General features: G+C 63.4%; 1 protein-coding gene across 1 annotated transcript; it reads right to left on the bottom strand.

Annotated features, from left to right (window-relative positions):
• Positions 1-2,684: 2,684 nt before the first annotated feature.
• Positions 2,685-24,760, bottom strand: LOC138101694 (helicase SRCAP-like; the record flags this gene model as incomplete). The annotated part of the gene is made up of 8 exons (XM_068999471.1): positions 2,685-3,316; positions 3,435-3,618; positions 7,205-7,288; positions 11,145-11,327; positions 15,149-15,361; positions 18,467-18,581; positions 22,582-22,778; positions 24,591-24,760. Coding segments are annotated over 8 exons (1,778 nt in total), but the record flags the coding sequence as incomplete, so codon positions are not given.
• Between the last annotated feature and the right edge of the window lie 2,532 nt (positions 24,761-27,292).

Genomic DNA, 27,292 nt, shown 5'->3' with positions numbered 1-27,292 from the left:
ATCCAGAGGTCACTGTGGCGGCCATCTTGGGGTCATCCAGAGGTCACTGCAGTGGCCATGTTGGGGTCATTCAGAGGTCACTGTGGCGGCCATCTTGCGGTCATCCAAAGGTCACTGTGTCGGCCATCTTGGGGTCATTCAGAGGTCACCGTGGCGGCCATCTTGGGGTCAATCGAAGGTCACTGTGTCGGCCATGTTGGGGTCATTCAAAGGTCACTGTGTCAGCCATATTGGGGTCAATCAAAGGTCACTGTGGCGGCCATCTTGGGGCCACTCAGAGGTCACTGTGGTGGCCATGTTGGAGTCACTTGGAAGTCGTGGTGGTGGCCATGTTGCGGTCATTCAGAGGTCACTGTGTCAGCCATCTTGGGGTCAATCAAAGTTCACTGTGTCGGCCATGTTGGGGTCATCCAAAGGTCACTGTGTCGGCCATCTTGGGGTCACTCAAAGGTCACTATGGCGGCCATGTCGGGGTCGCTCAGAGCTCAGGTCATTGCATCAGCCATATTGGGGTCATTCAGAGGTCACCGTGGCGGCCATATTGCGGCTACCCAGCGGTCACAGTGTCGGCCATACTGGGGTCAAAGGTCACCATGTCGGCCATCTTGGGGTCACTCAGAGGCCGCCGTGTCGGCCATCTTGGGGTCACTCAGAGGTCACTGTGGCCGCCATCTTGGGGTCACTCAGAGGTCATCCTGTCGGCCATGTTGGGGTCACTCAGAGGTCACCGTGTCGGCCATCTTGGGGTCACTCAGAGGTCGCCGTGTTGGCCATCTTGGGGTCACTCAGAGGTCACTGTGGCCGCCATCTTGGGGTCACTCAGAGGTCATCCTGTCGGCCACGTTGGGGTCACTCAGAGGTCACCGTGTCGGCCATGTTGGGGTCACTCAGAGGTCACTGTGTCGGCCATCTTGGGGTCACTCAGAGGTCACTGTGGCGGCCATCTTGGGGTCAATCAAAGGTCATGGTGTCGGCCATATTGGGGTCACTCAGAGGTCACTGTGTCGGCCATCTTGGGGTCATCAAAAGGTCACAGTGGTGGCCATGTTGGGGTCATTCAGAGGTCACTGTGGCGGCCATGTTGGGGTCATCCAAAGGTCACCGTGGTGGCCATCTTGGGGTCAATCAACGGTTACTGTGGCGGCCATCTTGGGGTCACTCAAAGGTCACTGTGTCGGCCATATTGGGGTCATCCAGAGGTCACTGTGTCGGCCATCTTGGGGTCACTCAGAGGTCACTGTGGCGGCCATCTTGGGGTCATCCAAAGGTCACTGCGGTGGCCATGTTGGGGTCACTCAGAGGTCACTGTGTCAACCATGCTGGGGCTACCCAAAGGTCACTGTGGTGGCCATGTTGGGGTCATTCAAAGGTCACTATGGCGGCCATGTTGGGGTCACTCAGAGCTCATTGTGTCAGCCATGTTGGGGTCAACCAAAGGTCATTGTGTCAGCCATATTGGGGTCATTCAGAGGTCACCGTGGCAGCCATATTGCGGCTACCCAGCGGTCACAGTGTCGGCCACACTGGGGTCAATCAAAGGTCACCGTATCGGCCATCGTGGGGTCACTCAGAGGTCATCGTGTCGGCCATCTTGGGGTCACTCAGAGGTCGCCGTGGCCGCCATCTTGGGGTCACTCAGAGGTCATCGTGTCGGCCATCTTGGGGTCACTCAGAGGTCGTCGTGTCGGCCATCTTGGGGTCACTCAGAGGTCACCGTGTCGGCCATCTTGGGGTCACCCAGCGGTCGCTCGGCCGTTCCGCTACCGCTGTCGGCCATTTCGCCCCCCCTCAACCCTTCCTCGGCCGCCCCGTCGGCCATCTTGCGCCCCGCTCCCGCCCCCTCCTCCGCCCGCCCTTCCCCTCCCCCACCGCCGCGGCCGTCACGTCTTGGCCTTCCTCCCCCTCAGCGCCGCCCCCGCGGGGGGGTCCTGGGGGGCCGCCCCTCCCCCACCCTGTGCCGCGGGCGCCGCGGCGGCCGCGCAGCGCCGGGGGGGCTGCAGCCGGCGGGGCGGGGCCGCGGGGGAGCCCCTCCCCCGACGCCGCCTCCGGGCGGGCGGGGCTTGCTCGGAGGCCCCTCCCCCACGGCGCCGCTTGGCCGGGGGTGGGGGGAGGGGCTCTTTCCTCCTCGCCGCCCCTCCCCCCGCCGCCCCGCCCTCCTCCTCGCCGCCGCCGTCCTCGGGGGGCCGCGGCCTCCGCCGGGGCTCGCGCTGCAGGGGCGGGGCCAGGGGGGCTCCGGGCCTTCCCCGGGTGGTCCTGGGGGGCGCCGGCGAGGCCGGGCGGGGGCTGGGCGGCTCGGAGCCCCCTCCCCCGCCTCGCTCGGGCGACGCCATCTTGGGGGGGGCGGCCCCGGCGGCGCTTGCGGGGGGGGCGACTGCGCCGCCCCTCCCCCGCCCAAGCCCCGCGTGGGGCGGCCCCGGCGGCCCCGGCGGCCGTCGGGGGTGGGGGCGGGGCGCTGCTGGGGGGCGCCCGGGCGGTGCCGGCGGTGCCGGGCCCCTCCCCCGCCCGGCAGCCGCCGCTTGGGGGGGGCGGCCGCGGCGGCGTTTGGGGGGAGGGGCGGAGGCGGCGGCCGAGGAAGAGGAGGAGGAGGACGAGGAGGAGGGAGGGGCGGCGGGAGGGGGAGGGGCGGCCCGGGCGGGGTCGCGGGGGGCGGCGCCGGGAGCGCGGGGCCCCTCCCCCGCCGCCGGTCAGTTGGGGGGGGGGTCTCCAGGACGGTCACCAGGCGGCCGGGCAGCGTCCGCAGCACTTTGGCCGCGGGGCCGGGGCCTCGGCCCTGCCGGATCTCGACGTCGGCGCTGCGGCGGCGCCGCGGGGGAGGGGCGGGCGGGGCGGGGGAGGGGCGCGGCGGGGCGGGGTCTGCCGGGGGGGGCCCCTCCCCCTTCGGCCGGGGAGGGCGGGGGCGCCGGGGAGGGGGCGGCGGGGGGGAGGGGAGGGCGCGGAGGGGGGAGGGGAGGCGGCGGGCGGGGGGCGGCGGTGACGTCACGGGCGGGGGCGGGGTGGGCGGCGGCGACGTCACGGGCGGGGGCGGGGGTGGGCGTCGGTGACGTCACGGGAGGGGGGAGGGGGGGGAGGCGGGCGGGGGAGGGGCGGGCGGCGTCGCCCGGGGCGGCGGCGACGATGACGTCACCGGAAGGGGCGGCGGCGATGACGTCACCGGAAGGGGCGGCGGCGGCGATGACGTCACGCCAGGGGGCGGCGGCGATGACGTCGCCGCCTGGCCGGGCTCGGCCGCGGGCGTCGCCGGCGACGCGGCCTGTGACGTCACCGATGACGTCACCCGCCGCCCCCCCGCAGCCGCTGGCTGGCGCGGGTCCCCGGCCTCTCGGCGGGGGAGGGGCGGGGGGGTCCCCGAGCCTTCCGGGCCTTGCGGGACCCCCCCCTTTCCCCTCCCCCACCCCTCTCGGCCGCCTCCTCCTCCCCTCCCGCCCCTCCCCCACCGCCCCCACCGCCCCCCGCCGCCGCCGCCGCCCCTCCCCCCCCCGCCGGGGGGGCCCCTCGGGGCTCTTCCTCCTCCTCCTCCTCCTCCTCCTCCTCCTCCTCGCCCTCCTGGGGGGGCAGCCGGAAGCGGCCCCCTCCCCCCTTGGCCTGGTCGATGTCCTTGCGGGCGGCCTCCACTTGCTCCTGGGGGGGGGGGGGAGGGGCTGCTTGAGACCCCAGACCCAATTGGGGACTCCCCCCCCCCCAAAAAAATCCATGGGAATCTCCCCCCCGTCAATCAAATCCGTCCAAACCCTGCCCCCCCCACGATTTTTTGGGGTTGAAAACCACCCAGACCCCCCCCCAAATGCAAATGGACTCTTCCAATCTGAAAGACCCCCCCCCAATTTAAAGAAACCCCCCACACCAATTTTGGGACCCCCCCGTCAAGTCTTTGAGGACCCCAGACCCATTTTGGGGCACCCCCCCCAAACTCAAATGGACTCTCCCAATCTAAAAGACCCCTCCTCAATTTAAAGTAACCCCCCCAGACCCATTTTGGGACCCCCCCTCAAAACCCAAATGGACTCTTCCAATCTAAAAGACCCCTCCTCAATTTAAAGGGACCCCCCCTCAAAACCCAAATGGACTCTTCCAATCTAAAAGACCCCTCCTCAATTTAAAGGAACCCCCCCGACCCATTTTGGAACCCCCCCCTCGATTTTTCGAGGCCCCCAGACCCATTTTGGGACCCCCCTCAAAACCCAAATGGACTCTTCCAATCTAAAAGACCCCTCCTCAATTTAAAGGGACCCCCCCTTGAAACCCAAATGGACTCTTCCAATCCAAAAAACCCCTCCTCAATTTAAAGGAACCCCCCCATGATTTTTCAAGGCCCCCAGACCCATTTTGGGACCCCCCCCCTCAAAACCCAAATGGACTCTCCCAGTCTAAAAGACCCCTCCTCAATTTAAAGGGACCCCCCCGGACCCATTTTGGGACTCCCCCCTCAACCCTAAATGGACTCTTCCAATGCAAAGGCCCCCCCTCCATTTTAAATGGACCCTCCCAGACCCATCTGGAAGCCCCCAGACCCATTTTGGGACCCCCAAATCCATTTTGGACCCCCCCCTCCAAAACCCCAAATGGATTCTTCCCATCTAAAAGACCCCTCCCCAATTTAAAGGGAACCCCCCCCAGACCCATTTGGAAGCCCCCAGACCCATTTTGGGACCCCCCTAAATTTATTGGGACCCCCAAATCCATTTTGGACCCCCCCCCCCAAACCCCAAATGGACTCTTCCAAACCAAAGGATCCTCCCAGACCCATTTTGGGAACCCCCCCCCCCCCCCAATTTATTGGGGTCCCTCCCAGACCCTTCAGGACCCCCCCAAAAACCCCTCAGGACCCCCCCCAAACCCCTTTGGGACCCCCCAAGATCCCCCAGAGACCCCCAAAATCCATCCAGGACCCCCCCAAAATCCCTCTGGGACCCCCCCAAGCCCCTCTGGGACCCCCCAAGATCCCCCAGAGACCCCCAAAATCCTTCCAGGACCCCCCCAAAACCACCCCAAACCCCTCTGGGAACCCCCAAAACCTCCTGAGACCCCCCCAAAACCCTCTGGGACCCCCCAAGATCCCCCAGAGACCCCCAAAATTCATCCAGGATTCCCCCCAAAACCCCCCCAAATCCCCTCTGGGACCCCCCAAACCTCTCTAGGACCCGCCAAACCTCTCTGGGACCCCCCAAACCCATCCGGGACCCCCCAAAATCCCTCTGGAGACCCCCCCAAAAGCCCCTCAGGACCCCCCAAGCCCCTCTGGGACCCCCCAAGATCCCCCAGAGACCCCCAAAATCCATCCAGGACCCCCCCCCCCAAAACCACCCCAAACCCCTCTGGGAACCCCCAAACCCCTCTAGGATCCCCCAAAACCCCCCAGGACCCTCTCAAGCGTCTCCAGAACCCCCCAAAACCTCCTGAGACCCCCCAAACCCCCCCCCAAACTTCTCTGGAACCCCCCAAAACCCCTTTGGGACCCCCCCCAAACCCCCCAGGACCCCCCCCAAACCCCTCTGGGACCCCCCAAAACCTCCTGAGATCCCCCAAACCCCTCCAGAACCCCCCAAAACCGCTCTGGTACCCCCCCCCCAAAATCTCTTGAGACCCCCTCAAACCTCTCTGGGACCCCCCAAAATCCCTCTGGGACCCCCCAGATCCTCCTAAGACCCCCCAAAAGCCTCACAGGACCCCCCAAACCCCTCTGGGACCCCCAAAACCTCCTGAGATCCCCCAAACCCCTCCAGAACCCCCCAAAACCTCCCCAAACGCCTCTGGGACCCCCCAAAATCCCTCTGGGACCCCCCCAAATCCTCCTGAGACCCCCTCAAACCCCTCTAGGACCCCCCCAAACCCCTCTGGGACCCCCCAAAGCCACTTGAGACCCCCCCCAAATCCCTCCAGGGCCCCCCCAAACCCCTCTGGGACCCCCCCAGGACCCCCCCAAGCCCCTCTGGGACCCCCAAAACCTCCTCAGATTCCCCCACACCCCTCTAGGACCCCCCCAAACCCCCCCAAAACCTCCCCAAACCCCACTGGGACCCCCCAAAACCCCCCCGGGACCCCCCCACACCCTTCTAAGACCCCCCAAAACCCCCCCAGGACCCCCCCCCACCCCTCTAAGACCCCCCAAAATCCCTCTGGGACCCCCCCAGGATCCCCCAAACCCCTCTGGAACCCCCCAAAACCCCCCCAGGACCCCCCCACACCCCTCTAAGACCCCCCCCAAATCCCTCTGGGACCCCTCCCAGGATCCCCCAAACTCCTCTGGGACCATCCAAACCCCCCCCCGGGACCCCCCCACACCCCTCTAGGACCCCCCCAAAACCCCCCCAAAACCTCCCCAAACCCCTCTGGGACCCTCCAAAACCCCCCCGGGACCCCCCCAAACCCCTCTGGAACCCCCCAAAACCCCCCCGGGACCCCCCCAAACCCCTCTGGAACCCCCCAAAACCCCCCCGGGACCCCCCCAAACCCCTCTGGAACCCCCCAAAACCCCCCCGGGACCCCCCCAAACCCCTCTGGAACCTCCCAAAACCCCCCCAGGACCCCCCCCACCCCTCTAAGACCCCCCAAAATCCCTCTGGAACCCCCCCCGGATCCCCCAAACCCCTCTGGGACCCCCCAAAACCCCCCCAGGACCCCCCCACACCCCTCTAAGACCCCCCCCAAATCCCTCTGGGACCCCCCCAGGATCCCCCAAACCCCTCTGGGACCCCCCAAACCCCCCCCGGGACCCCCCCACACCCCTCTAGGACCCCCCAAAACCCCCCCAGGACCCCCCCAGACCCCACTGGGACCCCCCAAAATCCCTCTGGGACCCCCCCAGGATCCCCCAAACCCCTCTGGGACCCCCCAAACCCCCCCCCGGGACCCCCCCACACCCCTCTAGGACCCCCCCAAAACCTCCCCAAACCCCTCTGGAACCCCCCAAAACCCCCCCGGGACCCCCCCACACCCCTCTAGGACCCCCCCAAAACCTCCCCAAACCCCTCTGGAACCCCCCAAAACCCCCCTCAGGACCCCCCCACACCCCTCTAAGACCCCCCAAAATCCCTCTGGGACCCCCCCAGGATCCCCCAAACCCCTCTGGGACCCCCCAAACCCCCCCAGGATCCCCCACACCCCTCTAAGACCCCCCCCAAATCCCTCTGGGACCCCCCCAGGATCCCCCAAACCCCTCTGGAACCCCCCAAAACCCCCCCGGGACCCCCCAAAGCCCCTCCCCCACCTCGGCCTGCTTGAGCTCCTCCCTGCTGACGTCCTCGAGCGAGGCCTCCAGGAAGTTCATGGCGTAACGTTCGATGGGGGTCAGCTGGAATTTGGGGAGGGGTCAGCACCTGGGGACCCCCCCCAAAATATCCCCGGACCCCCCCAGAGCCCCCCCAAAAAAATCCCGGCTCTGCTGGACCCCCCCAAAGCCCCCCGGGACCCCCCAAAACCCACCCAAAAATAATGGGGAAGGGGGAAAGAAAGAGGGACCCCCAAATTTGGGGAGGGGTCAGCACCTGGGGACCCCCCCCCAAAATATCCCCAGACCCCCCCAGGGCCCCCCAAAAAAATCCCGGCTCTGCTGGACCCCCCCAAAGCCCCCCGGGACCCCCCAAAACCCACCCAAAAATAATGGGGAAGGGGGAAAGAGAAGGGGACCCCCAAATTTGGGGAGGGGTCAGCACCTGGGGACCCCCCCCCAAAATATCCCCAGACCCCCCCAGGGCCCCCCAAAAAAATCCCGGCTCTGCTGGACCCCCCCAAAGCCCCCCAGGACCCCCCAAAACCCCCCCAGGACCCCCCAAAACTACCCCAAAATAATGGGGGAGGGGAAGAGGCGGGGACCCCCAAATTGGGGTCACTCGAGGTCAGCTGGGACCCCCAAAACTTGGGGTTTTTAGGGGCACGTGGGACCCCCAAATTGGGGTCACTCGAGGTCAGCTGGGACCCCAAATTGGGGAGGTTTGGGGGCACCTGGGACCCCCCAAATTTGGGGTTACTTGAGGTCACCTGGACCCCCAAATTTGGGTCCCTTGACCACCAGGAACCCCCAAACCGATGTCCCCAACGCCCCAAAATCATCCCAAAATGCCCCAAAATCACCCCAAAATCATCCCAAAATGCCTCTAAATCATCCCAAAAGGACCCAAAATCATTGAGAATGCCTCTAAAGATCCCAAAACGCCCCAAAACCATCCCAAAACACCCCAAAAACCATCCCAAAACCCCCCAAACCATCCCAAAACTCCCCCAAACCATCCCAAAACTCCCCTAAACCATCCCAAATCACCCCAAAATCCCTCCAAACCTCCCAGAATGCCCCTAAATGACCCTAAACCATCCCATAACTCCTCAAAACCATCCCAAACCATCCCAAAACCCCCCCAAACCATCCCAAAACTCCCCATAACCATCCCAAATCACCCTAAAAACCCCCAAAAAACATCTCATACCTCCCCACAACCACCCCAAATCACCCCAAAACACCCCTAAACCATCCCAAAGCTCCCCTAAAGCATCCGAAATCCTCCCAAAACTCCCCTAAACGACCCCAAATCACCCCAAAACCCCCAAAACCCAGCCCAAACCTCCCCACAACCACCCCAAATCCCCCCAAAACCCCCCCAAAAAACCATCCCAAAACTCCCCATAACCATCCCAAATCACCCCAAAACCCCCCCTAAACCATCCCATACCGCCCCACAACCACCCCAAATCTCCCCCAAACCTCCCAAAACCCCCCAAAACCCATCCCATACCTCCCCACAACCACCCCAAATCCCCCCAAAAGCCCCCAAAAACCATCCCAAAACCCCCCAAAACCCATCCCAAATCTCCCCCAAACCTCCCAGAATGCCCCTAAACGACCCTAAACCATCCCAAAACTCCCCTAAACCATCCCAAATCGCTCCAAATCTCCCCCAAACGTCCCAGAATGCCCCTAAATGCCCCCAAACCATCCCAAAACTCCCTTCAACCATCCCAAATCACCCCAAAACCCCCCCAAACCATCCCAAAATGCCCCTCAACCACCCAAAATCTCCCCTAAACCTCCCACAATGTCCCTAAATGACCCTAAACCATCCCAAAACTCCCCACAACCACTCCTAAACCCCCTAAAAACCATCCCATACCGCCCCACAACCACCCCAAATCTCCCCCAAACCCCCCAAAACCCCCCAAAAACCATCCCATACCTCCCCACAACCACCCCAAATCCCCCCAAAACACCCCTACACCATCCCAAAACTCCCCTAAACCACCCCAAATCTCCCCCAAACCTCCCACAATGCCCCTAAATGACCCTAAACCATCCCAAAACTCCCCTCAACCATCCCAAAACACCCCAAACCCCCCCCAAAACCCATCCCATACCTCCCCACAACTACCCCAAATCCCCCCAAAAGCCCCCAAAAACCATCCCAAAACCCCCCAAAAACCATCCCAAATCTGCCCCAAACCTCCCAGAATGCCCCTAAAGGACCCTAAACCATCCCAAAACTCCCCATAACCATCCCAAATCCCCCCAAAAACCCATCCCAAATCACACCCAAACCTCCCAGAATGCCCCTAAACGACCCCAAACCATCCCAAAACTCCTCAAAACCATCCCAAAACCTCCCAAAACCCCCCAAAACCCATCCCAAACCTCCCCACAACCACCCCGAATCTCCCCCAAACCTCCCAAAACCCCCCAAACACCATCCCATACCTCCCCACAACCACCCCAAATCCCCTCAAAACCCCCCTAAACCATCCCATACCGCCCCACAACCACCCCAAATCTCCCCCAAAACACCCCTAAACCATCCCAAAACTCCCCACAACCACCCCAAATCTCCCCCAAACCTCCCAAAACCTCCCAAAACCCCCCAAAACCCATCCCATACCTCCCCACAACCACCCCAAATCCCCCCAAAACACCCCTAAACCACCCCATACCGCCCCACAACCACCCCAAATCTCCCCCAAACCCCCCAAAACCCCCCAAAACCCATCCCATACCTCCCCACAACCACCCCAAATCCCCCCAAAACACCCCTAAACCACCCCAAATCTCCCCCAAACCCCCCAAAACCCATCCCAAACCTCCCCACAACCACCCCAAATCCCCCCAAAACACCCCTAAACCATCCCAAAACTCCCCTAAACCACCCCAAATCTCCCCCAAACCTCCCAAAACCCCCCAAAACTCATCCCATACCTCCCCACAACCACCCCAAATCCCCCCAAAACACCCCTAAACCACCCCAAATCTCCCCCAAACCTCCCACAATGCCCCTAAATGACCCTAAACCATCCCAAAACTCCCCGCAACCATCCCAAAACACCCCAAAACCCCCCAGACACCATCCCATACCTCCCCACAACCACCCCAAATCCCCCCAAAACACCCCTAAACCACCCCATACCGCCCCACAACCACCCCAAATCTCCCCCAAACCCCCCAAAACCCCCCAAAACCCATCCCATACCTCCCCACAACCACCCCAAATCCCCCCAAAACACCCCTAAACCACCCCAAATCTCCCCCAAACCCCCCAAAACCCATCCCAAACCTCCCCACAACCACCCCAAATCCCCCCAAAACACCCCTAAACCATCCCAAAACTCCCCTAAACCACCCCAAATCTCCCCCAAACCTCCCAAAACCCCCCAAAACTCATCCCATACCTCCCCACAACCACCCCAAATCCCCCCAAAACACCCCTAAACCACCCCAAATCTCCCCCAAACCTCCCACAATGCCCCTAAATGACCCTAAACCATCCCAAAACTCCCCGCAACCATCCCAAAACACCCCAAAACCCCCCAGACACCATCCCATACCTCCCCACAACCCCCCAAAAACCCCCTAAAAACCATCCCATACCTCCCCACAACCACCCCAAATCTCCCCCAAACCTCCCAAAACCTCCCAAAACCCCCCAAAACCCATCCCATACCTCCCCACAACCACCTCAAATCCCCTCAAAACCCCCCTAAACCATCCCATACCGCCCCACAACCACCCCAAATCCCCCCAAAACACCCCTAAACCATCCCAAAACTCCCCTAAACCACCCCAAATCTCCCCCAAACCCCCCAAAACCCCCCAAAACCCATCCCAAACCTCCCCACAACCACCCCAAATCCCCTCAAAAAACCATCCCCCGGACCCCCCCCCCCCCCCGCCGGACCTGCTCGACCAGGGCTGCGATCTCCTGCTCGGCCTTGGACAGCTCCTCCTCGGGGCCGTCGGCGCCGCCGCGCTCGTCCTCGGGGCTCAGCGACTCGCTGAACTCGGCCAGCGCCGCCACGTGCTCGGCCTGCGCCTGCGACGCCGCCCGGATGTCCTCGGGGTCCTCGGCCCCGCACAGCGCCTGCGGGAGCCGGGGCCGGGGCGGCGGTCAGGGGGGTGGGGGGGTATTGAGGGGGTTGGGGGGGTTGGGGGTGTTGGGGACATTGGGGACATTTAGGGGGTGGGGGACGTTGGGGACATTGGGGGCGTTGGGGGTGTTGGGGGCATTGGGGGGATTGGGGGTGTTGGGGACATTGGGGACATTCAGGGGATTGGGGACATTGGGGGTGCTGGGGGTGTTGGGGGTGTTGGGGGCGTTGGGGACATTCAGGGGATTGGGGACACTGGGGGTGTTGGGGACATTGGGGGTGTTGGGGGGGTTGGGGGAGTTGGGGGGGTTGGGGTGTTGGGGACATTGGGGGTGTTGGGGGGGTTGGGGGAGTTGGGGGGGTTGGGGGCGTTGGGGGGATTGGGGTGTTGGGGACATTGGGGATATTGGGGGTGTTGGGGGCGTTGGGGGTGTTGGGGGCGTTGGGGGGATTGGGGGTGTTGGGGACATTGGGGACATTCAGGGGATTGGGGACATTGGGGGTGCTGGGGGTGTTGGGGGTGTTGGGGGCGTTGGGGACATTCAGGGGATTGGGGACACTGGGGGTGTTGGGGACATTGGGGGTGTTGGGGGGATTGGGGGAGTTGGGGGGGTTGGGGTGTTGGGGACATTGGGGATGTTGGGGGTGTTGGGGATGTTTGGGTGTTGGGGACATTGGGGACACTGGGGACATTGGGGGACATTGGGGACATTGGGGGACATTGGGGACACTGGGGACATTGGGGGACATTGGGGACACTGGGGACATTGGGGGACATTGGGGTCATTCAGGGGATTGGGGACACTGGGGGTGTTGGGGGCGTTGGGGACATTGGGGGTTTTGGGGGCATTGGGAACATGCAGGGGGTTGGGGATATTGGGGGTGTTGGGGACGTTGGGGGGATTGGGGGTTTTGGGGACATTGGGGGTGTTGGGGACATTGGGGGTGTTGGGGGTCTTGGGGACATTGGGGGTGTTGGGGACATTGGGGGTGTTGGGGACATTGGGGGTGTTGGGGGTCTTGGGGACATTGGGGGTGTTGGGGACATTGGGGACATTTAGGGAGTGGGGGACGTTGGGGACATTGGGGGTGTTGGGGGTGTTGGGGGTCTTGGGGACATTGGGGGTTTTGGGGGGATTGGGGGTGTTGGGGACATTGGGGGTGTTGGGGGTCTTGGGGACATTGGGGGTGTTGGGGACATTGGGGGTGTTGGGGACATTGGGGGTGTTGGGGGTCTTGGGGACATTGGGGGTGTTGGGGACATTGGGGACATTTAGGGAGTGGGGGACGTTGGGGACATTGGGGGTGTTGGGGGTGTTGGGGGTCTTGGGGACATTGGGGGTTTTGGGGACATTGGGGACGTTCAGGGGGTTGGGGACATTGGGGACATTTAGGGGGTTGGGGACGTTGGGGACGTTGGGGGCGTTGGGGACATGGGGGGGCGTTGGGCGTGTTGGGGACGTTGGGGACATTGGGGACATTCAGGGGATTGGGGACATTGGGGGTGTTGGGGACATTGGGGGTGTTGGGGACATTGGGGACATTTAGGGGGTGGGGGGCGTTGGGGACATGGGGGGCGTTGGGGGTGTTGGGGGTGTTGGGGACATTGGGGACAATGGGGACATTGGGGGTGTTGGAGGCGCTGGGGACATTCAGGGGATTGGGGACATTGGGGGTTTTGGGGACATTGGGAACATTCAGGGGGTTGGGGACATTGGGGGTGTTGGGGGCGTTGGGGGGATTGGGGGTTTTGGGGACATTGGGGACATTGGGGTCATTGAGGACATTGGGGACACTGGGGACATTGGGGGTGCTGGGGGGGTTGGGGACATTCAGGGGGTTGGGGACATTGGGGACATTGGGGGTGTTGGGGACATTGGGGGTGTTGGGGGGTTGGGGGCGTTGGGGACATTGGGGGGATTGGGGACACTGAGGGTGTTGGGGGTCTTGGGGACAGTGGGGGTTTTGGGGACACTGGGGACATTCAGGGGGTTGGGGACATTGGGGGCGTTGGGGGCATTGGGGACATTCAAGGGATTGGGGACACTGGGGGTGTTGGGGACATTGGGGACATTGAGGGTGTTGGGGACATTCGGGGGATTGGGGACATTGGGGGACATCGGGATGTTGGGAACATTGGGGACGTTGGGGGTGTTGGGGGTGTTCAGGGGGTTTGGGGACATTGGGGACATCAGGGGCATCGGGGGCATCGGGGACACCGGGGGTGTTGGGGGAGTTGGGGACAGTGGGGGCATCGGGGACGTTGGCGGTGTTGGTGTTGGGGACATTGGGGACACCAGGAGTCCTGGTGGACATTGGGGACACTGGGGACCCTGCTGGACACTGGGGACACTGGGGACACTGGGGGCACTGGGGGCACTGGGGACCCTGCTGGACATTGGGGACACTGGGGACACTGGGGACACTGGGGACCCTGCTGGACACTGGGGACACTGGGGACATCGGGGACACTGGGGACACTGGGGGTACTGGGGACCCTGCTGGACACTGGGGACACTGGGGACATCGGGGACACTGGGGACACTGGGGGTACTGGGGACCCTGCTGGACATTGGGGACACTGGGGACACTGGGAACTCTGCTGAACACTGGGGACACTGGGGACACTGGGAACTCTGCTGGACATTGGGGACACTGGGGGCACTGGGGACACTGGGAACTCTGCTGGACACTGGGGACACTGGGGACACTGGGGACACTGGGGGCATTGGGGACCCTGCTGGACACTGGGGACACTGGGAACTCTGCTGAACACTGGGGACACTGGGAACTCTGCTGGACACTGGGGACACTGGGGACACTGGGGGCATTGGGGACCCTGCTGGACATTGGGGACACTGCTGGGCATTGGGGACACTGGGGACACTGGGGGTACTGGGGACCCTGCTGGACACTGGGGACACTGGGGACACTGGGGGCCCTGCTGGACACTGGGGACACTGGGGACACTGGGGACCCTGCTGGACATTGGGGACACTGGGGACACTGGGGACCCTGCTGGACATTGGAGACCCTGCTGGACACTGGGGACACTGGGGGCACTGGGGACACTGGGGACCCTGCTGGACATTGGGGACACTGGGGACACTGGGGACACTGGGGACCCTGCTGGACACTGGGGACACTGGGGACACTGGGGGCGCTGGGAATCCTGCTGGACATTGGGGATCCTGCTGGACACTGGGGACACTGGGGACCCTGCTGGACACTGGGGACCCTGCTGGACACTGGGGACACTGGGGGCATTGGGGACACTGCTGGACATTGGGGACACTGGGGACACTGGGAACTCTGCTGGACACTGGGGACACTGGGGACACTGGGGGCACTGGGGACCCTGCTGGACATTAGGGACACTACTGGACATTGGGGACACTGGGGGACACTGGGGACACTGGGGACCCTGCTGGACACTGGGGACACTGGGGGCATTGGGGACACTACTGGACACTGGGGACACTGGGGACATTGGGGACACTGGGATCACTGAGGGATCACTGGAGACACTGGGGACCCTGCTGGACACTGGGGACCCTGCTGGACATTGGGGATCCTGCTGGACACTGGGGACACTGGGGACACTGGGGGCACTGGGAACTCTGCTGGACACTGTGGACCCTGCTGGACATCGGGGACGTTGGGGACACTGGGAACCATTTAAGGTCACCGACAACATTTTGGGGACATTTGAGGACATTTGGGGCCGTCAGGGACCCACCCACGCCATCACCGCCCCCGCCCAGGTGCCACCCCCAGGTGCCACCCCCAGGTGCCACCCCCAGGTGTCCCTCACCTGCTCCAGGATGTGCGTCCTCCTGGTGGCCGCGGGGTCCTCGTCGTCCTCGGCGGGGCCGTCCCGGTCCCGGTCCCGATCCCGATCCCGATCCCGATCCCGATCCCGGTCCCGGTCCCGGTCGCCGTCCCGGTCGCCGTCCTTGTCCCCGTCCCGGTCCCGCTCGCGGGGCGGCTCCTCGGGGGCCATGTCGAACAGCTCGCGGATGGTTTGCTGCGGGACACGGCACACCTGGGCACACCTGGGCACACCTGGGTGGCACCTGGGCACACCTGGGCACACCTGGGTGGCACCTGGGCGACACCTGGGCACACCTGGGCACACCTGGGTGGCACCTGGGCACACCTGGGCACACCTGGGGATATCTGGGACCTCATTTGGGGACACCTGAGGGCACCTGGGGATACCTGGGTGGCACCTGGGCACACCTGGGCACACCTGGGGATATCTGAGACCCCATTTGGGGACACCTGTGGGCACCTGTGACCTCATTTGGGGACATCCGGGGGCATCTGGGGACACCTGAGCACACCTGGGCACACCTGGGCACACCTGGGGACATCTGGGTGGCACCTGAGCACACCTGGGCACATCTGGGTGGCACCTGGGCACACCTGGGCACACCTGGGGACCTCTGAGACCTCATTTGGGGGCACCTGGGGCCACCTCTGACCTCATTTGAGGACATCTGGGGGCATCTGGGGACACCTGAGCACACCTGGGCACACCTGGGTGGCACCTGGGCACACCTGGGGACATCTGGGACTTCATTTGGGGACACCTGAGGGCACCTGGGGACACCTGGGGACATCTGGGGATACCTGGGTGGTACCTGAGCACACCTGGGTGGCACCTGAGCACACCTGGGCACACCTGGGTGGCACCTGGGCACACCTGGGCACACCTGGGGATATCTGAGACTCCATTTGGGGACACCTGGGGGCACCTGGGCACATCTGGGTGGCACCTGGGCACACCTGGGGATATCTGAGACCCCATTTGGGGACACCTGGGGACACCTGTGACCTCATTTGGGGACATCCGGGGGCATCTGGGGACACCTGAGCACACCTGGGCACACCTGGGCACACTTGGGTGGCACCTGGGGACACCTGGGCACACCTGGGGATATCTGGGACCTCATTTGGGGACACCTGAGGGCACCTGGGGATACCTGGGTGGTACCTGAGCACACCTGGGTGGCACCTGGGCACACCTGGGTGGCACCTGGGCACACCTAGGTGGCACCTGGGCACACCTGGGCACACCTGGGGATATCTGAGACTCCATTTGGGGGCACCTGGGGACACCTGTGACCTCATTTGGGGACATCCGGGGGCATCTGGGGACACCTGGGGACACCTGGGGACATCTGGGGCCCCATTTGGGGACACCTGGGCACACCTGGGCACACCTGGGTGGCATGTAAGCGCACCTGGGCACACCTGAGCACACCTGGGGATATCTGGGACCTCATTTGGGGGCAGCTGGGGGCATCTGGGGACACCTGGGGACATCTGGGACCCCATCTGGGGACACCTGGGGGCACCTGGGCACACCTGGGTGGCACCTGGGCACATCTGGGTGGCACTTGAGCACACCTGGGTGGCATCTGAGCACACCTGGGGACATCTCAGACCCCATTTGGGGACACCTGGGGGCACCTGTGACCTCATTTGGGGACATCTGGGGGCATCTGGGGGCACCTGGGGACACCTGGGACCCCATTTGGGGGCACCTGGGGATAGCTGGGTGGCACCTGAGCACACCTGGGTGGCACCTGGGCACACCTGAGCACACCTGGGGACATCTCAGACCCCATTTGGGGGCAGCTGGCAGTGCCTGGGGGTACCTGGGGGCATCTGAGACCCCACTTGGGGGCACCTGGGGGCACCTGGAGATACCTGGGGGCATCTGGGGACACCTGAGCACACCTGGGATCCCGTTTGGGGACACCTGGGATCCCATTTGGGGGCACCTGGGGACACCTGGGATCCCATTTGGGGGCATCTGGGGGTACCTGGGGACATCTGGAGACACCTGGGGGCATCTGGGATCCCGTTTGGGGGCACCTGGGCACACCTGGGGACATCTGAGACCCCATTTGGGGACACCTAGAGGCACCTGTGGGCACCTGTGACCTCATTTGGGGACACCTGGGTGGCATCTGGGGACACCTGGGGGCACCTGAGGGCATCTCGGGACATCTGGGGGCACCTGGGGACACCTCAGACCCCATTTGGGGACACCTGGGGGCACCTCTGACCTCATTTGGGGACACCTGGGATCCCATTTGGGGGCACCTGGGGCCACCTGGGCACACCTGGTTGCACCCGGGACCCCATTTGGGCCCACCTGGGCACATCTGGGCACCCCAGGATTTCACCTCAACCCCCCAAATTTGGGTGCCCTGCACACCTGGGCACACCTGAACCTCACCTGAAGCCCCAAGGTGTCCCCAAGAGCTTCCCCCACACCTGGCACCGCCCAAATTTGGGTGCTCCCACCCCACCCTTGCCCGGCCACGCCGTCACCTGTCCCACCCTCACCTGTCCCACCCTCACCTGTCCCATCCTCACCTGCCCCACCCTCACCTGTCCCACCCCCACCTGTGCCACTCTCACCTGTCCCTGTGCTCACCTGTCCCACCCCCACCTGCCCCACCCTCACCTGTCCCTCACCCATCCCCGCCCTCACCTGTCCCTCACCTGTCCCACCCTCACCTGTCCTGTGCTCACCTGTGCCACCCTCACCTGTGCCACCCTCACCTGTGCCACCCCCACCTCTCCCACCCTCACCTGTCCCACCCTCACCTGTCCCTCACCTGCCCCACCCCCACCTGTCCCTCCCTCACCTGTCCCACCCTCACCTGTCCCACCCTCACCTGTCCCACCCTCACCTGTCCTGTGCTCACCTGTCCCACCCTCACCTGTCCCCACCCCCACCTGTCCCTCACCTGTCCCACCCCCACCTGTCCCTCACCTGTCCCACCCCCACCTGTCCCTCACCCATCCCTGCCCTCACCTCTCCCACCCCACCTGTCCCACCCTCACCTGTCCCACCCCCACCTGTCCCTCTGCTCACCTGCCCCACCCCCACCTGTCCCACCCTCACCTGTCCCACCCCCACCTGTCCCTGTGCTCACCTGCCCCACCCCCACCTGTCCCACCCTCACCTGTCCCTCACCTGTCCCTCCCTCACCTGCCCCACCCTCACCTGCCCCACCCCCACCTGCCCCACCCCCACCTGCCCCACCCCCACCTGTCCCACCCTCACCTGTCCCCACCCTCACCTGTCCCTCACCTGTCCGGCGCTCACCTGTTTGAAGTAGGCGGTGGTGAAGTTGCCGCCCTCGATGGCCATGTCCCCCAGCAGCCGCTTCTGGTTGGCTTTCTTCAGGATGTTCTCCTCCACCGTGCGCTCGCTGATCAGCCTGAGACAGGTAACAGGTGAGACAGGTGAGACAGGTAACGGACAGGTGAGACGGGTGAGAGAAAGGCAGGTGAGACAGGTGAGACAGGTGAGACAGGTAACGGACAGGTGAGACAGGTGAGACAGGTGAGACAGGTAACAGACAGGTGAGACAGGTGAGACAGGTGAGACAGGTGAGACAGGTGAGACAGGTAACAGACAGGTGAGACAGGTGAGACAGGTGAGACAGGTAACGGACAGGTGAGACAGGTGAGACAGGTGAGACAGGTAACAGACAGGTGAGACAGGTGAGAGAGAGACAGGTAATGGACAGGTGAGACAGGTGAGACAGGTAACAGACAGGTGAGACAGGTGAGACAGGTAATGGACAGGTGAGACAAGTGAGACAGGTAACCAACAGGTGAGACAGGTGAGAGAGAGACAGGTAATGGACAGGTGAGACAGGTGAGGGACAGGTGAGACGGGTGAGACAGGTGAGACAGGTGAGAGAGAGACAGGTGAGACAGGTGAGACAGGTAACGGACAGGTGAGACAGGTAACGGACAGGTGAGACAGGTGAGACGGGTGAGACAGGTGAGAGAGAGGACAGGTGAGGGACAGGTGAGACAGGTAATGGACAGGTGAGACAGGTGAGACAGGTGAGACAGGTGAGACAGGTAACAGACAGGTGAGAGAAAGGTGAGACAGGTGAGACAGGTGAGACGGGTGAGACAGGTAACAGACAGGTGAGACACATGAGGCAGGTGAGACAGGTGAGAGAGAGGAGAGACAGGTGAGGGACAGGTGAGACAGGTAATGGACAGGTGAGACAGGTAACCGACAGGTGAGGGACAGGTGAGGGACAGGTGAGACAGGTAACGGACAGGTGAGGGACAGGTGAGGGACAGGTGAAACAGGTGAGAGAGAGGAGAGAAAGGTGAGGGACAGGTGAGGCACAGGTAACGGACAGGTGAGACAGGTGAGACAGGTAACCGACAGGTGAGGGACAGGTAACGGACAGGTGAGAGAGAGACAGGTAAGGGACAGGTGAGACAGGTGAGGCACAGGTAACAGACAGGTGAGGGACAGGTGAGGGAGGTGAGGGACAGGTGAGGGACAGGTGAGACAGGTGAGGGACAGGTAATGGAGAGGTGAAGGACAGGTGAGACAGATAACAGACAGGTGAGGGACAGGTGAGACAGGTAACGGACAGGTAACGGACAGGTAACAGACACATGAGACAGGTGAGACAGGTAACCAACAGGTGAGACAGAGACAGGTAACCGACAGGTGAGGGACAGGTAACGGACAGGTGAGAGAGAGACAGGTAATGGACAGGTGAGACAGGTGAGGCACAGGTAACGGACAGGTGAGACAGGTGAGGGACAGATAATGGAGAGGTGAAGGACAGGTGAGACAGATAACAGACAGGTAATGGACAGGTGAGACAGGTGAGACAGGTAACAGACAGGTGAGGGACAGGTGAGACAGGTGAGAAAGATAACGGACAGGTGAGGGACAGGTGAGACAGGTAACGGACAGGTAACGGACAGGTAACAGACACATGAGACAGGTGAGACAGGTAACCAACAGGTGAGGCAGGTGAGAGAGATAACGGACAGGTGAGGGACAGGTGAGACAGGGGAGGGACAGGTGAGAGAGGGGAGGAACAGGTGAGATAAGTGCGGGACAGGTGAGACACGTGAGGGACAAGTGAGATAGGAGAGGGACAGGTGAGACGGGGAGGGACAGGTGAGACAGGTAACCGACAGGTGAGACCGGTGAGAAGTAACAGGTGAGACAGGTGAGACAGGTAACAGACAAGTGAGACCAGTGAGGGACAGGTAACAGACAGGTGAGGGGCAGGTGAGAGGGGAGGGACAGGTGAGACAGGAGAACAGGTGAGACAGGACAGGTGAGACAGGTGAGGGACAGGTGAGAGGTGAAGGACAGGTGAGACAGAGGTGAGAGACAGGTGGGACAGGCACGGACAGGTGAGGGACAGGTGAGACAAGTGAGGGACACAGGTGAGGGCAGGTGAGGGACAAGGGACAAACAGGTGAGACAAGTAAGGGACAGGTGAGGGCAGGTGAGACAGGTGAGAGACAGGTGAGAGATGGGAACGGGAGGGACAGGTGGGGACAGGTGAGGGACAGCAGAGACAGGTGGGGACAGGTGAGGGCAGGTGAGGGACACAGGTGAGAGAAAATAGGGACACAGGTGAGGGACACAGGTAAGGGCAGGTGAGGGACAAGGGACAAACAGGTGAGACCAATAAGGGACAGGTGAGACAGGTGAGAGACAGGTGAGAGATGGGAACGGGAGGGACAGGTGAGAGGTGAAGGACAGGTGAGACAGAGGTGAGAGACAGGTGGGACAGGCACGGACAGGTGAGGGACAGGTGAGACAAGTGAGGGACACAGGTGAGGGCAGGTGAGGGACAAGGGACAAACAGGTGAGACAAGTAAGGGACAGGTGAGGGACAGGAGAGACAGGTGAGAGGAGAGACAGGTGAGGGACAGGTGAGACAGGTGAGGGACAGGTGAGACAGGTGAGGGACAGGTCAGAGACGGGAATGGGAGGCACAGGTGAGGACAGGTGAGGGACAAAGGTGAGGGCAGGTGAGGGACAAGGGACAAACAGGTGAGACCAATAAGGGACAGGTGAGGGACAGGTGAGTGACGGGAACGGGAGGGACAGGTGGGGACAGGTGAGGGACAGGAGAGACAGGTGAGGGACAGGTGAGGGACAGGTGAGGGACAGGTGAGGGACAGGTGAGACAAGTGAGGGACACAGGTAAAGGCAGGTGAGGGACAAGGAACAAACAGGTGAGACAAGGGACAGGTGAGGGACAGGAGAGACAGGTGAGGGACAGGTGAGGGACAGGTGAGAGACGGGAACAGGAGGGACAGGTGAGGACACGTGAGGGACACAGGTGAGGGCAGGTGAGGGACAAGGGACAAACAGGTGAGACAAGTAAGGGACAGGTGAGACAGGTGAGGGACAGGTGACACAGGCAGAACAGGTGAGACAGGTGAGACGCAAACCCTCCAACAGCCAAGCAACCACTCAGGTGAGCTCCCCTCGCCCAGGTGAGCCCCAGGTGAGCTCCTCTCGCCCAGGTGAGCACCCAGGTGCTACAGGTGAGCTCCGACCTCCCGTCAAACCACACAAGTGAGCTCCCACCTGGCCAGGTGAGCCCCAGGTACCACAGCTGAGCTCCTCTCGCCCAGGTGAGCTCCAGGTGAGCCCCAGGTGAGCTCCTGCCTCCCATGGAACCACCCAGGTGAGCCCCAGGTGCCTCTCCAGGCACCCAGGTGAGCTCCAGGTGAGCTCCTCTCACCCAGGTGAGCTCCAGGTGAGCTCCAGGTGAGCTCCTCTCACCCAGGTGAGCCCCAGGTGAGCTCTTCTCACCCAGGTAAGCCCCAGGTGCTCCAGGTGAGCTCCTGCCTCTCTTAGAGCCACCCAGGTAAGCCCCAGGTGAGCTCCTCTCGCCCAGCTGAGCCCCAGGTGAGCTCCAGGTGAGCTCCTCTTGCCCAGGTGAGCCCCAGGTGAGCTCCCCTCACCCAGGTGAGCCCCAGGTGCTACAGGTGAGCTCCTGCCTCTCTTAGAACCACCCAGGTGAGCTCCAGGTGAGCTCCAGGTGAGCTCCTCTCACTCAGGTGAGCCCCAGGTGAGCTCCAGGTGAGCTCCTCTCGCCCAGGTGAGCCCCAGGTGAGCTCCTCTTGCCCAGGTGAGCCCCAGGTGAGCTCCCCTCACCCAGGTGAGCTCCAGGTGCCCCAGGTGAGCTCCTGCCTCCCTTAGAGCCACCCAGGTGAGCTCCAGGTGAGCTCCAGGTGAGCTCCTCTCACCCAGGTGAGCCCCAGCTGAGCTCCTCTCACCCAGGTGAGCCCCAGGTGAGCCCCAGGTGAGCCCCAGATGCGCTCCCCTGGCCCAGGCGGTACCAGGTGGTACCCAGGCGGTACCAGGCAGTACCCAGGCGGTACCCAGGCGGTACCCAGACGATGCCCAGGTGCGCTCACCTGTAGATGTGGACGTCGCGGGTCTGGCCGATGCGGTGGCAGCGGTCCTGGGCCTGGGCGTCCATGGTGGGGTTCCAGTCGGAGTCGTAGAACACCACGGTGTCGGCCCCGGCCAGGTTGACGCCGACGCCGCCCGAGCGCGTGGAGAGGATGAAGCAGAAAATTCTCTTGTCGGCGTTGAAGCGCTCCATGAGGGCCTGCGGGGCGCCGGCAGGTGGGTCAGGGGGGCACGGCTGGCACGGGGGGGGCACAGCTGGCATGGGGGGCACAGCTGGCATGGGCAGGTGAGGGGGGCACAGCTGGCATGGGGGGGCACACCTGGCATGGGCAGGTGAGGGGGGCACAGCTGGCACGGGGGGGCACAGCTGGCATGGGGGGCACAGCTGGCACGGGCAGGTGAGGGGGGCACGGCTGGCACGGGCAGGTGAGGGGGGCACAACTGGCACGGGGAGGTGAGGGGGGCATGGCTGGCATGGGGGGGCACACCTGGGGGGACACAGCTGGCATGGGGGGCACACCTGGGGGCACAGCTGGGGGGGCAGGTGAGGGGGGCACACCTGGCATGGGCAGGTGAGGGGGGCACGGCTGGTACGGGGGGGCAGGTGAGGGGGGCACAGCTGGCATGGGGGGCACACCTGGGGGGCACAGCTGGGGGGCAGGTGAGGGGGGCACACCTGGCATGGGGGGGCAGGTGAGGGGGGCACAGCTGGCATGGGGGGCACAGCTAGGGGGGCACAGCTGGGGGGGCAGGTGAGGGGGGCACAGCTGGCACGGAGGGGCACACACCTGGCATGGGCAGGTGAGGGGGGCACGGCTGGCATGGGGGGCACACACCTGGCATGGGCAGGTGAGGAGGGGGCACACCTGGCATAGGGGGCACACCTGGGGGGGCACAGCTGGCATAAGGGGGCACACCTGTGGGGCACACCTGGCATGGGCAGGTGAGGGGGGCATGGCTGGCACGGGGGGGCAGGTGAGGGGGCACAGCTGGCACAGGGGGCACACCTGGGGGGCACAGCTGGCATGGGGGGCACACACCTGGCATGGGCAGGTGAGGGGGGCACGGCTGGCACGGAGGGGCACAGCTGGCATGGGCAGGTGAGGGGGGCACGGCTGGCACGGGGGGGCACACCTGGCATGGGCAGGTAAGGAGGGGGCACACCTGGCATGGGGCGCACACCTGGGGGGGCACAGCTGGCATAGGGGGGCGCACCTGGGGGGCACAGCTGGAGGGGCAGGTGAGGGGGGCACAGCTGGCACGGGGGGGCACACACCTGGCATGGGCAGGTGAGGGGGGCACAGCTGGCACGGGGGGGCACACACCTGGCATGGGCAGGTGAGGGGGGGCACGGCTGGGGGGGCAGGTGAGGGGGGCACACCTGGCATGGGGGGCACACCTGGGGGGGCAGGTGAGGGGGGCACCTGTGCCCAGTTGTCTCCAGGTGCCCCCCGGTGTATCCCAGGTGCCCCCAGCTGTGCCCAGGTGTATCCCAGGTGCCCCCAGGTATATCCCAGGTGCCCCCAGCTGTGCCCAGGTGTATCCCAGGTGCCCCCAGGTATATCCCAGTTGCCCCCAGCTGTACCCAGGTGCCCCCACCTGTGCCCAGGTTTATCCCGGGTGTATCCCAGTTGCCCCCACCTGTGTCCAGGTGCCCCCAGCTGTGCCCAGCTGTGCCCAGGTGCCCCCAGGTGTCCCCAGCGGTGCCCAGGTGTATCCCAGGTGCCCCCAGCTGTGCCCAGTTGCCCCCAGGTGCCCCCAGCTGTGCCCCAGCTGTGTCCCAGGTGCCCCCAGGTGTATCCCAGGTGTCCCCCAGGTGCCCCCAGCTGTGCCCAGGTGTATCCCAGGTGCCTCCACCTGTGTCCAGGTGCCCCCAGCTGTGCCCAGGTGCCCCCAGGCGTATCCCAGGTGCCTCCACCTGTGCCCAGGTGCCCCCAGCTGTGCCCCAGCTGTGCCCCAGCTGTGCCCAGGCGCCGCCGCGGGTGCCGAGGCGGGGGCGGGGCTCACCCACCTGGCGCTGCTCGACGCGGGTGGAGCCGTCGAGGCGCAGGTAGATGTGGCCGTGGAAGGTGAGGAAGCGCTCGAGCACGTCGAGCATCCGCGTCATCTGCGTGAAGATCAGCACCCGGTGCCCGCCGGCGCGGAGCCGCCGCAGCAGCGCGTCCAGGGCCTGCAGCTTACCTGGGACAGGTGAGTGACACGTGAGACGGGGGAGGGACGGGGGAGGGACAGGGGAGAGACACCTGGGACAGGTGAGAGACAGGTGAGACGGGGGAGGAACACCTGGGACGGGGGAGGGACACCTGGGACAGGTGAGAGACACGTGAGATGGGGGAGGGACAGGGGAGGGACAGGGGAGGGACAGGGGAGGGACAGGTGAGGGACAGGGGAGGGACAGATGGGACAGGTGAGAGACACGTGAGATGGGGGAGGGACACCTGGGACGGGGGAGGGACAGGTGAGACGGGGGAGGGACAGGGGAGACGGGGGAGGGACAGGGGAGATGGGGGAGGGACACCTGGGACAGGTGAGACGGGGAAGGGACAGGGGAGACGGGGGAGGGACAGGGGAGATGGGGGAGGGACACCTGGGACAGGTGAGACGGGGAAGGGACAGGGGAGACGGGGGAGGGACAGGGGAGATGGGGGAGGGACACCTGGGACAGGTGAGACGGGGAAGGGACAGGGGAGACGGGGGAGGGACAGGGGAGATGGGGGAGGGACACCTGGGACAGGTGAGGGACAGGTGAGACGGGGGAGGGACGGGGGAGATGGGGGAGGGACACCTGGGACAGGTGAGAGACACGTGAGATGGGGGAGGGACGGGGGAGGGACAGGTGAGATGGGGGAGGGACAGGGGAGATGGGGGAGGGACACCTGGGACAGGTGAGGGACAGGTGAGACAGGGGAGTGACACATGAGGGACAGGTGAGAGAGGTGAGAGACACCTGAGACAGGTGAGGGACAGGTGAGACGGGGGAGGGACAGGTGAGGGACAGGTGAGAGAGAGGAGAGACACCTGGGACAGGTGAGGGACAGGTGAGACAGGTGAGACATGGGGGGACAGGTGAGACACGGTGAGGACAAGTGAGACAGGTGAGGCCCCCTCAAAACGTCCCCAAGCCCCCTCAAAATGTTCCCAAATCCTCTCAAAGTGTCCCCAAATCCCCCCCAAATCCCTCCCAGTGTCCCCAAATCCTCTCCAAATGTCCCCAAATCTCCTCAAAATGTCCCCAAATCCCCTCAAAATCCCCTCAAAATGTCCCCAAATCTCCTGGAAATGTCCCCAAATCCCCTCAAAATCCCCTCAAAATGTCCCCAAAATTCCCCCAAACTCCCTCCAAATGCCCCCAAACTCCCTCCCAGCGTCCCCAAATCCCCTCAAAACATCCCCAAATCCCCTCCAAACGTCCCCAAATCCCCTCAAAACGTCCCCAAATCCTCTCAAAACATCCCTAAACCCCCTCAAAATGTCCCTAAACCCCCTCAAAACGTCCCCAAATGCCCCCCAAACCCCCTCAAAACGTCCCTAAACCCCCTCAAAATGCCGTCTAATGTCCCCAAATCCCCTCAAAATGTCCCCAAATCCCCTCAAAACGTCCCCAAACCCCCTCCAATCGTCCCCAACCCCCCCAAAACGTCCCCAAACCCCCTCCAAAACATCCCCAAATCCCCTCAAAATGTCACTAAATCCCCTCAAAACGTCCCCAAACCCCCTTGAAACGTCCCCAAACCCCCCCCAAACCCCCCCAAACCCCCTCCAAACATCCCCAAACCCCCCCAAATCCCCTCATAATATCCCCAAATCCCCTCATAATGTCCCCAAACCCCCCCAAACCCCCCCAAACCCCCTCCAAAACATCCCCAAACCCCCTCCAAATGTCCCCAAACCCCCTTGAAACATCCCCAAATCCCCTCAAAATGTCACTAAATCCCCTCCAAAACATCCCCAAACCCCCCCCAACCCCCTCATAATATCCCCAAATCCCCTCAAAATGTCCCCAAATCCCCTTAAAATGTCCCCAAACCCTCTCAAAACATCCCCACATCCTCTCAAAACATCCCCAAATCCCCTCAAAACATCCCCAAACCCACCCAAATCCCCTCCAAACGTCCCCAAACCCCCTCAAAACATCCCCAAACCCCCTTGAAACGTCCCCAAACCCCCTCCAAACATCCCTAAACCCCCTCAAAACGTCCCCAAATCCCCTCAAAACGTCCCCAAACCCCCTCCAAACATCCCCAAAGCCCCTCCAAATGTCCCAAACCCCCTCAAACCCCCCCAAATCCCCTCCAAATGTCCCCAAACCCTCTCAAAACATCCCACATCCCCCTCAAACATCCCCAAATGCCCCCCAAACATCCCCAAACCCCCCCAAACCCCCTCCAAATTCCCACAAACCCCCTCGAAACGTCCCCAAACCCCTCCAAACCCCCCCCTAACCCCCCCAAACCCCCTCCAAACGTCCCCAAACCCCCTCCAAATTCCCCCAACCCCCCCCAAAACATCCCCAAATCCCCTCAAAACATCCCCAAAGCCCCCAAACCCCCTGGAAATGTCCCCAAATCCCCTCAAAACGTCCCCTAACCCCCTCCAAACGTCCCCAAATCCCCTCCAAACCCCCCCAAACCCCCTCCAAATGTCCCCAAACCCCCCCAAACCCCCTCCAAAAACATCCCCAACCCCCCAAATCCCCTCATAATGTCCCCAAAC

Source organism: Aphelocoma coerulescens, unplaced genomic scaffold (assembly GCF_041296385.1).
Source record: "Aphelocoma coerulescens isolate FSJ_1873_10779 unplaced genomic scaffold, UR_Acoe_1.0 HiC_scaffold_415, whole genome shotgun sequence".
Lineage (NCBI taxonomy): Eukaryota > Metazoa > Chordata > Aves > Passeriformes > Corvidae > Aphelocoma > Aphelocoma coerulescens.
This window is presented reverse-complemented; position numbering and strand designations above follow the sequence as displayed.